Source organism: Leucoraja erinacea, chromosome 10 (genome assembly GCF_028641065.1).
Source record: "Leucoraja erinacea ecotype New England chromosome 10, Leri_hhj_1, whole genome shotgun sequence".
In the NCBI taxonomy this organism is placed as follows: Eukaryota; Metazoa; Chordata; class Chondrichthyes; order Rajiformes; family Rajidae; genus Leucoraja; species Leucoraja erinaceus.
Genome location: NC_073386.1, coordinates 13354780 through 13369521, shown reverse-complemented (window position 1 = coordinate 13369521; position 14742 = coordinate 13354780). Strand labels below are relative to the sequence as shown.

Sequence of the window (14742 nt, the reverse complement as noted above, 5' to 3'; positions counted from 1 at the left end):
GAAGGAACTGGCGGTGCTGAATTATACCGAAGGTAAGACACAAAATACTGGAGTAACTCAGCGGGATAGGCAGCATCCCTGGGGAGAAGGAGTGGGCGACCTTTCTTCAGACTCACAGGAACAAGTTTCCACGTGGATTATAATTTCAGATAAATAGCGTGTGGCAGTATGCTCGCCACTATTCTTCAAAGTATGTTACTTGTGGGGCCGATAGTACAAAGAAATTGGTCTGACTATCTTATGGCTTAAAGCTCAATACCTCTTTTATCAGCATCCCTTAGATAAGCTGCTATCAGTACAACCGAGATACTGAGGCACTTAGAAACCGAAGTATCAGTCACCTGCATTGTGACGTTCAACCTTCATTTAGGTGAATGAGTGAACGAAAGAGTTTGACCTAAGATCACGGGCATGGCAATGTAACAATGAACTAGCCTACTTTTCTTTGTTCATAGTTAAGTAAGCGTTACAAAGAACAGCAAAGGAGGGGCGGTGCGGTGGCACAGTGGAAGAGTTGCTGCCTAACAGTGACAAAACCCAGGTTCGATCCTGACTACAGGTGCTTTCGGTGCGGAGCTTATATAGTCTCCCCGTGATCACGCAAGTTTTCCCCCGAATGATCCGGTTTCCTCCCACACTACAAAGATGTAGAGGTGTGTAGGTTAATTTGACCAGCAAAAATTGTAAATTGTCCCTAGTGTGTAGGATAGTGCTAGTAGGTATATTACAAAACCTACCTGAATCGCCATTGGGAATCTGCCCACAGCCATGTCCGCGATTTTGGCGCTGTTTGGAGGGGGCGGGTTTAAAACGCGATTTTTACTAGGCTGTACTAATCGCAGATGTTCAGCCTAGTAAATCATTAACGAAAATCGCTGCAAGACCCGGTCGCAAAAGGTATTATTAGTTTTATAGGCCTCGATAATATAGTTATAATAGTTTAAAATTACTGTCTCATTCCGCAACCTCTCGCAGCCCCAGGTTTTATAAAGCAAACAATTAAAGGTATGTACCTTATTTTTACATTAAATGGGGCATATATATAACCCTGTATGTCAAGTTATCTATAGCGAGTAGTTCATTTTGGGCTTTTTATATCCCGCAGTATTTTTCTCGGCATTTGAGGGCACTAATCCAGCGCGATATCAACGTTCTAAACCAGCGCGTTCACATGACCCACTAGAAAGCCAATTTAAATGGGCATTTATTTACAGCAATTGAACACTAAATTCCTTCCATTTGGCCTATAAATTAATGTAAATTAGATATAAAAATCATGTTATATTGTGAATTATTTGTGAATAATCTTTGGACACTTGGGCTATTTAAAAATGTTAATCTTTCCTTAAGAAATGGGCTATTGACTATCCAAGATCACAGTTTTTTTGTAATGTCCATTGAAAATCAATAGGGAACAAGATGCTAATTTCCGAGTATGAAAATGGCCATAACTTTTTTAATACTTGAGATATGAAAGTGAATTTGGTGTCAAATTAAACTTATTGTTATGCTTTATCTGATGGGATAAATTGCAGACTTGATTTTTAAAATCTCAAAATTTGTAACATTGCTAGTGCTAGCATCCAGGGATCGCTGGTTGGCGCGGACCTGGTGGGTTGAAGGGCCTGTATCTCTAAACCAAAACTAAACTAAACCATTTGATCAAATGAGCAACTACCAAGCCATTCTTGTATCTAATCAATGGGCAACAAGATTAATTCTTGACCTTAAACCATTAACTTTTCTATTATGGCTCCCCAGTTTCAATATGCAGCAAACTAGCACATACATTTAAGTTAGATAATGTGTCTTTATGCACAAATCATTACAGACATTTCAAAATGCTTTGGATGTGTGGTCATCTCTGCTTTGTAAAAACATTGCATACAGGAAAAAAATGGGGACCTTATATTAAGTGTTTGATGTAGTCCCTCAAAATACAGGACTTCCCAAATGATTCAAAGTTGCTGGATTGTACACTGGCTTTAAAGCCAATCTACAATGAAGTGGGAAACTATTTGTTGCATTAGATTTGATGTGTGATGTAAAAGATCATAAGAAGATTATGTTGATGAAATAGGTGCCATTTCATTTAGCGTGTGAAGGAACTTCAGATGCTGGTTTAAACCGAAGATAGACATAAAAGACAGTAGGAGAAAGACAGTAACTCAGTGGAACAGGCAGCATCTTTGGAGAGAAGGAATGGGTGAAATTTCCAGTCGAGACCCTTCTTCAGACTTTTGTCAGAGGAAAGGGAGATAAAAAGATATGGAAGTGTGAGGTGTGAAAACATGACAAAGGGAATGGAGATCAAGGAAAATGTAGAATAGATCATTGTTAATTGGGAGATGGTAACAACAAAGCAAACAAAGATAAAATGTAGTCGGAAGCAGTAAGTCTGGTTGGACAACTGGGAAGGGGAAGGGATGGAGAGAGATGGAAAGCAAGGGTTACTTGAAGTTGGAGAAGTCAATGTTCATTCCGCTGTGGTGTAAACTGCCCAAGCGAAATATGAGGTCCTGTTCCCACAATTTGCTCTGGGTCTTACTCCGACGATGGAGGAGGCCCAGAACAGAAAGGTCAGTGTGGGAATGGGAGGAGGAGTTAAAGTGTTTTTAGTGGTTACTTGAGCGGATGACTGGAGAAATGGAAAGGCAAATTTAATGCAAAAGGCACATCATACATGGAGAGTGCAAGGAAAGGACCTTTTAAAAACTGTGCAGACGTCAGGGACCCACTGAGATGATTTGCAAATCAGCATGGAACCAAGTGGAAACAGAGTGAATCAGGCGTTTAAAAGAGAATTGAACGCGTGTGAAAATAACTTGCAGCACTATAGACGGGGAAGCAAAGCATGGGACTGACTAGATTGCTCCATAAAGAGCCAAATCAGACCCTATGGATCATTTTGGCCACCTCCTATGCTGTAATGGTTCCATGATAGACTTCATCAAGAGTAACAAATGCATAGTGGGCACCAATGCTTGTGTGGAGCAAGAGGAGAAATTTGCTGAGTCCCAACCACAACTACAATGATACAGAAAAATAGGTATTAAGAATGGGGCGGCACGGTGGCGCAGCGGTAGCATGGCTACCATACAGAGCCAGAGACCCAGGTTCGATCCTGACTACGGGTGCTGTCTGACTGGAGTTTGTACATTCTCCCCGTGACCCGCTGGGGTTTTCTGCGGGTGCTCCAGTTTCCTGCTACACTCCAAAGACGTACAAGATTATAGATTAATTGGCTTCTGTAAAATTGTAAATTGTCCCTAGTGTGTAGGGTGGTGCTTGTATTCTGCACGGACTCAGTGTGCTGAACAGCCTATATCTCTGAAGTCCAAAAGTCTTAAAAAGGATTTTGGTGAAATGCCTCTGATGGATCGCCCAATCAATATTTAGCAGGAAGCACGAAAATAAGCCATTCGGCACACCAAGTCCACACCAACCAGTGATCCCCACACACTTACACTATACTACACACACTAGAGCCAGTATACAATTATACCAAGCCAATTAATCTACGAAACCTGTACATCTGAAGTGTGGGAGGAAACCGGAGATCCCAGAGAAAACCCACACAGGTCACAGGGGGAACGTACAAAATCTGTACAGACAGCACCCGTAGTCAGGATTGAATCCGGGTCTCTGACTCTGTTGGGCAACAACTCTACCTCTGCGCCATCGTGCCGCCCTGTACAGGGGAACGGACAGGTGGCATTCTGGGTGGGGGCCCTTTACATTGATTGGTCTGAACGGAGCCGACACAAAACATCTGTTCATCCCCTCCACAATTGCTCTCTGGCCTGCTGGCTGAGTTCCACCAGGTCTTTGTGCTCACAAATCCAGAGGTCGTTTGCATCTGTCCAATATATTAGTCTACTCCAATGCTCTCTGAAGTAGTCAAGCAAATTGGTCAACTGCACAAACAGAAACACTTTCTATGCAGCAGCCCAGCCCATCATTAGTCAGCATATAAACTACCTTAGGTCATAAGGTCATAAGTGATAGGAGCAGAATTAGGCCATTCAGCCCATCAAGTCTACTCCGCCATTCAACCACGGCTGATCTATCTCTCCCTCCTAACCCCCATTCTCCTGCCTTCTCCCCATAACCCCCGACATCCATCATCAAATATTAAAACACATTCTGCATGGGGCAACAGAGTGTAACAATAGCCCAACTAATAGTTCTTTCAGACAGGCGATCAATGCACAATGCAGAATTTTGAACATTCCAAAGGCTACAAAGTAAAGAGAAGTAAAAAATTCTTGCACTTACCCGAAGAGCTTTTGGACTATTGGATACATCTACTGGATCACATTGGAATGTATATCCTGTAGCCCAGCCAGCCATCAGGAACTGTGGAAGTGGAATATATACATATTTTTATTTTTTTATTTTTTTATTTTAAAGGATTAGAATTAATATACGAACTCACTGAACAAAACACGACAATGTCCAGTTGATAGTTGGGTTAATCATGATGGAAACACAAAAAGCCACAGGGAGATTATTAAAAAAATACACGTCACACTGCATAACTGAACTGAAAAGTAATTTGATTCAACGGCAGCTCTTCCAAAGGTGAGCAACAAGAATATTTTATTGTCAAGGTCAGAGGGTTTGATTATCTGCAGTTGCAAGAACAGTCTCCCATGGCACCACAGGTCATTAAGTAGTCTGTGAGATAATGATTGCCATCCAAAATATAATTACAGTTTCCTTTAATTAATAAAGGGGAACTCATTGAAACTTATTGAATAGTGAAAGGCCTGGATAAAATGAATGTGGAGAGGATGTTTCCTTTAATGGGAGAGTCTAGGACCAGAGGCCATAGCCTCAAAATAAAAGGACATACATTTAGAAAGAAGATGAGGGGGATTTCTTTAGTCAGAGGATGGCAAATCTGTGGCATTCATTGCCACAGACGGCTGTGGAGGCAGTCAATGGATATTTTTAAGGCGGAGATTGTCATATTCTTGATTAGTAAGAATGTTGGGGGTTATGGGGATGAGAATGGTTGGTTTGAGAGGGAATGATAGATCAGCCATGATTGAAAGGAGGAGTAGACCTGCTGAGTCAAATGACCTACTACTGCTTGTAGAATATCTGCATTTAGTTTGGTTGAAAATCCTTACAATAATTTGCAAGCTATAATCACACATCCAGTTTAATATGTCCTTCATTTATTCTATTGCCGTCAAGGTCAGCCAAGTGTCCCATATACAATGTTTATCTTGTTCTCGCATTGTATTCCCAATACTCCTGTATTCTTTCCCTTTCAGTGTGCACCCTTTAGTTGGTAACACATTTATCAGGGTGCAAGGAAATAAAAATTCCTGATTTTCCAATAATGTTTGCTACATGCAAATTAAAAGATCAATTACAGTTTCCTTCATATTGCGGCTCATGCAAAACCAACATTTTACCAATACTTTTCAAATCTCTTACAACATTACAAGGCCATAAGGCCCATTGAAACCAGAGCCTTTCCCTATTTATTTCCCCATTTTGCCTGCTTCACACAAGCCCATCAACTATTCCCTTGGTTCTCCTGTTACCCATCTCCACTGGGAACAGCAGCTGTGGAGGCCAAGTCAATGGATGTCTTTAAGGGGGAGATTGACAGATTCTTGATTAGTAAGTGTGTTTCCACAAGTGGGGGAGTTTATGTCCAGAGGGCATGGCCTCAGAATAAAACACACTTTTGGAAAGGAGATGAGGAGGGAATTTCTTTAGTGAATCTGTGAAATTCATTGCCACATGCGTCTGTGGAGGCTGTCAATAGATATTTTTAAGTTTGTGAATGACAGATTCTTGATTAGTAAGGGTGTCAAGGGTTATGAAGAGAAGGCAGGAGTATTGTGTTGAGATGAAAAGATAGATCAGCCATGATTGAATGGCGGAATAGACCTGATGGGCCAAATGGCCTAATTCTGTTCCTATGACTTGAATTTACCCAACAACCTACTTTTGGATGAGGGAGAAACTGGAGCACCAGGTAAAGTCCACAAGGTCACAAGAAGAAAGTACATTCTCCCATGCAAACAGCAGGAGTCAATATGATCTTTAGATAATAAGTACAAAACAATATGAATTTTACAAAGGTAAACATCTTCGGAGTAGGCGTACCTCATAGACTATGAATATGGAGAAGAACACCAGTGCAAAGTTATAGCAAACCATGATCTTTTTAAGATCGAAGGGCTTCCTGCCAGCCATCAGCTTGGGTCCCAGAGACAGTACAAAATATACGTAGAACAAGAGGACAGCTGTCATAGGGACTGGAGACACCATGAAGGGATATTCTTCAATTCGTGGATCTGCAGAGAGTGGGAGAGAGAGAGATGCAGAGTAATGATAAAACTCACCACTAACTGTCAATAATCAAGTTTGGCAAAAAGATTCACAGGAAGAAGAAAGAACAGGAGGCAGCACAGTGGCCCAGCAGTAGGGTTGCTGCCTTGCAGCACCAGAGACTCGGGCTGCGTCCTGACCATGCGTGCTGTCTGTACGGAGTTAGGACGTTCTCTCTGTGACCTGCATGGGTTTTTTCCGTGTGTTCCGGTTTCTTCCAACACTCCAAAGTCGTACAGGTTTATAGGTTTATTGGCTTTGGTATTAAGATCACGGAGGGGAAGAGGGGCGATGCCCGTAAAACCTCATAGTTCAGAACCCCTTTCCTTCGCTAACCCCAACTACAGGAATACTTCTGTCCAAAGCACAGCCTCAGTGGCCAAACGTGAAACCTGATCACCATCCTGAGTTCACCAGCTACTTTGACAGTCTGAGACTTTGCCAAGTGGGAAACCTCCCCCAAGTAATTTTCTGCTCAAAAATTCCCTGGAGTGCTGTTTATGAATGACTTTATAGCTGTTATATCCCTTCAAAATAAATGGCGGTGTTAGTTTTATTAAAAATGTCAATTGTGACATGCGCTTCAAAAGCATTAATGGATTGCAAAGCCTGCTTTTAGTCAGATCACACACACATGAGTCAGCAAGAATTATTTTTGCTGCAATTATAAATGGGAATTCTTATGGGATCCAGAAAAGTGACGAATCTTATAGAATTTTTCGAGGATGCAACTAGTAGCGTGGATAGGGGAGAACCAGTGGATGTGGTGTATCTGGACTTCCAGAAGGCTTTCAACAAGGTCCCACATAAGAGATTAGTATACAAACTTAAAGCACACGGCATTGGGGGTTCAGTATTGATGTGGATAGAGAACTGGCTGGGAAACAGGAAGCAAAGAGTAGGAGTAAACGGGTCCTTTTCACAATGGCAGGCAGTGACTAGTGGGGTACCGCAAGGCTCAGTGCTGGGACCCCAGCTATTTACAATATATATTAATGATCTGGATGAGGGAATTGAAGGCAATATCTCCAAGTTTGCGGATGACACTAAGCTGGGGGGCAGTGTTAGCTGTGAGGAGGATGCTAGGAGACTGCAAGGTGACTTGGATAGGCTGGGTGAGTGGGCAAATGTTTGGCAGATGCAGTATAATGTAGATAAATGTGAGGTTATCCATTTTGGTGGCAAAAACAGGAAAACAGACTATTATCTAAATGGTGGCCGATTAGGAAAAGGGGAAGATGCAGCGAGACCTGGGTGTTATGGTACACCAGTCATTGAAAGTAGGCATGCAGGTGCAGCAGGCAGTGAAGAAAGCGAATGGTATGTTAGCTTTCATAGCAAAAGGATTTGAGTATAGGAGCAGGGAGGTTCTACTGCAGTTGTACAGGGTCTTGGTGAGACCACACCTGGAGTATTGCGTACAGTTTTGGTCTCCAAATCTGAGGAAGGACATTATTGCCATAGAAGGAGTGCAGAGAAGGTTCACCAGACTGATTCCTGGGATGTCATGACTGTCTTATGAAGAAAGACTGGATAGACTTGGTTTATACTCTCTAGAATTTAGGAGATTGAGAGGGGATCTTATAGAAACTTGCAAATTTCTTAAGGGGTTGGACAGGCTAGATGCAGGAAGATTGTTCCCGATGTTTGGGAAGTCCAGGACAAGGGGTCACAGCTTAAGGATAAGGGGGAAATCCTTTAAAACCGAGATGAGAAGAACTCTTTTCACACAGAGAGTGGTGAATCTCTGGAACTCTCTGCCACAGAGGGTAGTCGAGGCCAGTTCATTGGCTATATTTAAGAGGGAGTTAGATGTGGCCCTTGTGGCTAAGGGGATCAGAGGGTATGGAGAGAAGGCAGGTACGGGATACTGAGTTGGATGATTAGCCATGATCATATTGAATGGCGATGCAGGCTCGAAGGGCCGAATGGCCTACTCCTGCACCTAATTTCTATGTTTCTATGAAACAAGCCCAACATGTCCCATCTATACTAGTTCCGCATGTCCGCGTTCAGCCAATATCCTTCCATACCTAGCCTATCCATGAACCGGTCTAAATGTCCCTTAAACGTTGCCGTAGTACCTGCCTCACTTACCTCTTCCAGCAGCTCATCCCATACATCCAGCACCCTTTGTGTAAAATAGTAATGCCTTGTGGTCCTATTAAAGCCGTCCCCTCTTAACTAAAACCAATGTCGCCTGGTTCTCAATTCCCTTACTCTGGGCAAGAGACTGTGCATTTACCATATCTATTCCTCTCATGATTTTGTACACATCTATAAGATCACCCTTCATCCTCCTACGTTCCAAGGAATAGAGTCGTAGCCTGCTCAACCTTACAGTAGCTCACATCCTTCTGGCAGCATCCTCGTAAATCTTCTTTGCACCCTTTCCAGCTTGATAAACAGAAATCTGTTCTCAGTAAAATACTGGAATCTATCTTTTAGGGCTAGGAAATAAACCACTTAAAAGGTCATGTTTTTTTTAAGAAAACCACGGGGTTGTAAAACAATGAAACCTTAATTCTCTACCTCAAAAGGGGGTTGATTTTCATTGAAATCCATTGTGTTCAAGGCTGACATTGATATACTGCTGGTCTCCAGGGAAAGGTGTTGATCGGCAGTATCACGGATATGTGGCAAAGCATTAACTGTGACCTTGATGAATGGCAGAGCAGTGTTATGGAACAAGATGCTTCCATTAATGCAAGGGCAGGATATTGCACCTCTTGAGCCTGTATCACCCTTCAATAAGATCATGGGTCAACATAGCCTCAAGTCCAGAGATCATATGCAGGTAAATCACCAACATTTAGTTTAGAGATACAGCGCGTAAAACACGTGCTTCGGCACAGAGAGTCCACACCGACCTGTGATCCCCGCACATTAACACTAGGGACAATTTGTACATATATACCAAGCCAATTAACCCACAAACATGTGCACTGTCTATTTAGAGTGTGGGAGGAAACCGAAGTTCTGGGAAAAACCCACACGGTCACGGGGAGAACGTACCAACTCCGTACAGGCAAGCACCTGTAGTCAGGATCGAACCTAGGCCTCAGGCGCCGTAAGCACTACAAGACAGCAACTCTACCGCTGTGCCACCGTGCCGTCCGGCAAGTACATAGTTTCCCAAGTTTCAGTAACCTAACCAAGTGGATTCTTGGATGACGCGCGTAAAGATCATCGAACATTGATTAAACAGACCATTTGACTCACCTCCTTTTAGCAGCCCCTCATAAACCTGGGCAACCCGCGAGCCCAGCTCTGCCAACATGGTTGCGTTTTAAAGTGGTACTTCCAGAGCCTAGGGGACGCAACAAGACAGACGTGAAAATGTGATCTTTTATGCAACCATTTACATAATTAATTCCTTTGGACACAAATCACAATAAAACTGAACCCAAGCCAAAAGCTTCAGGACAAGGGACAAAACTCAGAGTGAGAGTTTGGTTTTTAATGAGGAAGTATTTACTGAAAATAATAAATATTCACTTTAAAGATTAGGTCGGGGGGAGTCCCACCCGCCACGGGTACCATGTAATCCTGTGCTACCTGCTCCATGGTCGGATAGTCGGCGAATAAACCATCTCCCCCACCTGGTTTGCCAGGTGAGGAGGGGGCTGTGGACCCATAGCAGGACCAAAAACAAGACCTGTCAAAAGGGAGGATGAGCTGCTGGCAAGCCAACGGCCATCCACACTTCAGTAGAAGTTGCGATCACCGTCGTACATAGCATTGTAACGCACCATGCCCGTTGATGTTTTCAACAATGATGATGAAGATGATGATTAATGAGTAGTCAACCAAACAGATGCCCAGCAGTAAAAAAAATAAAGTAGATGGGTGCCAGTTTTAATGGTAACGTGGGGAAAGGCATGCTTCTCAGCAAGTACTACATTTTTACTTCAAACACTGTAGACTGTTTAGGTCAGTGAGCAAAAACAATGATACAGAAAAAAATTGGCAAGAGTTTGAACAGTGGTTTGAAGTATCTCAGGTTTTAGAAGCAGGGTGGCAGTTTAATAAAAGGACACAAATGCAGGATTAACTCAGCAGGTCAGGCAGCATTGCTGGAGAACATGGATGGGTGATGTTTCGGATCGAGACCCTTCCGCAGACCATTCCTTGTCTCGATCTGAAACGTCGCCCATCCATGTTCTCCAGAGATGCTGCCTGTCCTGTTGAGATACTCCAGCACTTTACAGAAACATAGAAAATGGGTGCAGGAGTGGGCTATTTCGGCCCCTCGAGCCAGCACCGCCATTCAATGTGATCATGGATGATCATCCACAATCAATACCCTGTTCCTGCTTTCTCCCCATATCCTGTGATTCCGCTAGCGCTAAGAGTTCTATCTAATTCTCTTTTGAATGCATGCAGTGAATCGCCCACCACTGCCTTCTGAGGCAGACAGTTCCACCAATTCTGAGTGAAAAAGCTTTTCCTCATCTAAGTTCTAAATGGCCTACCCCTTAATCTTAAAATGTGGCCCCTGGTTCTGGACTCCCCCAACATCGGGAACACGTTTCCTGCATCTAGCGTGTCCAATGCCTTAATAATTTTATATGGTGTCCTCTCATCCTTCTAAATTCCAGTGAATACAAGCCCAGTCATAGAAACATAGAAAATAGGTGCAGGAGGAGGCCATTCGGCCCTTCGAGCCAGCACCGCCATTCATTGTGATCATGGCTGATCGTCTCCTATCAATAACCCATGCCTGCCTTCTCCCCATATCCCTTGACTCCACTAGCCCTAGAGCTCTATCAAACTCTCTCTTAAATCTGTCCAGTGACTTGGCCTCCACTGCCCTCTGTGGTAGGGAATTCCATAAATCCACAACACTCTGGGTGAAAAAGTTTCTCACACACTCAGTTGTTCCTTCTTTCATCATGACAGTCCCGCCATCCCAGGAATTAACCTCGTGAACACTATGCTGCACTCATTTAATAGCAAGAATGTTCTTCCTTGAATTAGGAGGACAAAACTGCACACAATTCTCCAGGTGTGGTCTCACCAGGGCCCTGTACAACTGCAGAAGGACCTCTTTGCTCCAAGACTCAAATCCTTTTGTTATAAAGACCAACATGCCATTAGCTTTCTTCACTGCCTGCTGTACCTGCGTGCTTATGTCCTTTGTGTAAACCAGCATCTGCAGTTCCTCATTTCTGATGGTGCATCTGTGGAATTCATTGCCACAGAAGGCTATGGAGGCTAAGTTAATAGATATTTTAAAGGCAGAGATAGATAGATTCTTGATTAGCAGGAGAATGGGGTGAAGAGGGAAAGATAGATCAGCCATGATTGAATGGTGGAGTAGGCTTGATGGGCCAAATATCCTAATTCTGCTCCTATCACTCATGAACAAACTATTTCTACTGGAAGTTTAATAACATGGCCAATAACCACTTTGAAAATCAGTCACTCTTTACTCTGAAGGCTCATTTCCATAATAAAACTATAAGGAGATGATCTGTGAAACAGTCCAAGGAATTCCAACCCCATAAATAATAAATAGCGACTAACTTCTTTAGATACAAGGTGGTGTCCACAGGTCCAAACAGAGATGGAACCAATTCAAGATTTCGGCAGATTTCTCCTGTGGGGCAGTGGTTTATGTAGAAATCTGTAAGATAAATGGGACACTGTGAATAAAACAAACATTTCAGTTCCTCAGTCACCATTCACAGTGTGGACATCACTGACAAGATCACCAATAATTGCCCATCCCCAGTTGGCTTGGAGGTGGTGGTTAGTGAGCAGTCTTCTTGAACTGGAGATGCACCAATGGTGCTCTCAGAGTGTTACTTCTTGGATTTAAACTGAGCAACAATAAAGAAAGAGCAATATTTTTCCTAGTCAGTATACCATGCAATTTAACAGAAAGCATATAGGTACAGGTTCCCATACATCTGCAGCCTTTGGTGACAGAGGTTGTATATTTGCCAATATCATTGCAGGTTGCCTATCTGTAGAGGTTCTCATGTAATTTATTATATACTATATTTCTTGTACACTATATTCCCATCGATCTCACCTTTCAATTCAACTCCGATCTGGTCCCCAATTATTACCCTGGATGTACTTGGATCGTGACAAGAATTAATGAAGTCTCTTACAAGCTTTATGCCACTTGTCATCTTTCTCCTAATTAGTTGGTCATCAAATAACACCTACTCAATTCTGCTCAATTCACTGCACTGTAAGCTCTCAATCTTCCAGCCAAGTGGATTAATTAAAAATCAACACAGTACAAGATTAATCCCCACAGCCAAGTGTAAATGTAGGGAAGACTTAATAGAAGGTGAAGACTTGTAAAAGGCATGCAAGATTAATAACAGGAATGTCTCATACATCGACATGGACTCCCAGAAACAAGGAAAGGCAGGTACATTTGTTCACAAGGAGTGTATATTGTTGGGAACACTGTTATTCATTGCCCATCCCAAAATGTCCCCCCCAACGGAAGAAACAGTTGAGTCAACCACTTTGTATTGGATGTCGCCAACTCATCAGATGCATCTTGATCTTATGCATGTTCTCTTGCCTGGTTACATTTTAAAATAGATGCAACTAAAGGAGGAGTGGGCAAGGTAAAAATGCTAGAAATTACATTCTTTGGGATAGATTAATTAAGCATGGCAAGTAAATACGCAATCAATTTTACACACAAACTGAAACCAGTTGTTTAAGCAATGATAGCTTCGCCAGCAGTCCATGTGTCAATTTACAAGTGAGATATAATCAAAAATTAACTTAAACCTAAACATTGTAAGAACATTCAATAGATACTAAAACAGGGAATACTTTGACAGGTAATACTTAGACAGGCACATGGATAGGAAAAATTTGGAGGGATATGGGCCACGCACAGGCAAATGGGACTAGCTTAGATGGGGCATCTTGGTTGCGATGGGTTGAAGGGCCTGTTTCCATGCTGTACGGCTCTATGATTCATGTGATAAAATAGCCAAGTACAAACAAACATAACTGCACAACACATTTTCAAAGAAGATGGGGATCTGCTGAGAATGAGTGAGGTGCAGGATCAGCCATGATCTTACTTACTGACAAAGTAGGCACACAAGGCTTGATAATCTACTCTTACTTCCAATTTTGAAGCCTAATTTTTTCTCCTCTTCCTCCATACCCCCTTCCCCACCCCCCCCACCCCCTCCTCCCCACCCCCCCCCTCCCCAATGGGAGAACTACATTTGAATGCCAAACAGGTTTTGTTTTTTTTTTTAAATCAGGTAACCAGCATCATTTTAACATCCATTCATCAATAGGACCAACAAATGATGTTCATCTTACGAGATCTATAACACAAACAGTCTGCACGGTGGCACAGCGGTAGAGTTGCTGCCTTACAGCACCAGACACCCTGGTACGATCCCGACTCTGGCTGCTGTCTGTGCGGAGTTTGTATGTTCTCCCTGTGACCTGCGTTGATTTTCTCCGGGTTTCCTCCCACATGCTGAAGACGTACGTGTTTGTAGGCTAATTGGTGTGGTAAAATTGTACATTTTCCCGAGTGCGTGGGATAGTGCTGGTGGACAGGGTGATCGCTGGTCGGCGCGGAGCAGGTAGACGGAGAGCCCTGCTTCTGCGCTGCCTCTCTAAACTAAACTGACCAAACTGTACAAAGCTGCATTGTGCAAGGGGGAGCACAAAGCTGCTATCTGTAGAGGGAGAGCATAAATTAATATCAACAACGCGATTGTATTAAATGGATGCAAATTGACCAAAACGACATTAAATATGGGTGTGCAGTAAAATTACTTCATCATTCACAGATGTCTCCGAAGTTTATAAAAAATGTTGCATTTGTCAGGAGCCAAGTCGATGCTAAAGTCAAACAGGCTCTTGATGCAAAATGCCAATAATTTCGGGACATAAAGACAAAAAGAGCCCAAATTCAAATATTGCTTAACTGTTATGCTCAACATAATGCAGCTTCTGGGAAAGGAGGGGACCATTCTGATTCACATACACAGCTATGGTGTAGCGAGGCAGACGGAACAGGCAAAGAGGTCATAGATACAATTTGTTGACAGCTTTGAGCCATTGGGGAACATGTTAATGTTCTGTCAAAGTAGGAATGGTTCAGGTCACCCATGGAACTGGATCGCTTGAGGAAGGGAAGATATATGTGGGAAGAGGCAGCGATGCAGAAGGGAATCAAAACAACCTTTAATAGGCTGAAGAATGTCGCATTCTACTAGTGTTTACATTGAATGCTTGAATGCTTTATGCTGAGCGTCAGCTGTGGCTCTTTTGGCAGCATCTCGCCCAGGAATCAGAATGCCACTTGTTCCACTGCGTCCCAAGGGCTTGAACACAAAATTCCACACTGCGACAGTGCAGCACCAAGTAAATGCC

At 42.9% G+C, this 14742-nt stretch overlaps 1 protein-coding gene across 4 annotated transcripts in view; it reads right to left on the bottom strand.

Annotated features, from left to right (window-relative positions):
• The window catches only part of LOC129700804 (elongation of very long chain fatty acids protein 1-like), a 79768-nt gene that overhangs the window by 14851 nt on the left and 50175 nt on the right, over positions 1-14742 (bottom strand). For all 4 annotated transcript variants that reach the window (XM_055641504.1, XM_055641503.1, XM_055641505.1 and 1 more), the window contains exons 2-5: positions 11887-11986; positions 9580-9667; positions 6133-6323; positions 4279-4359 (exon numbers count right to left, since the gene is read on the bottom strand). In XM_055641504.1, coding sequence (XP_055497479.1) covers positions 4279-4359; positions 6133-6323; positions 9580-9637 — 330 coding nt within the window. In that variant the 5' untranslated portion in view covers positions 9638-9667; positions 11887-11986. The remainder of the gene's footprint in view (positions 1-4278; positions 4360-6132; positions 6324-9579; positions 9668-11886; positions 11987-14742) is intronic.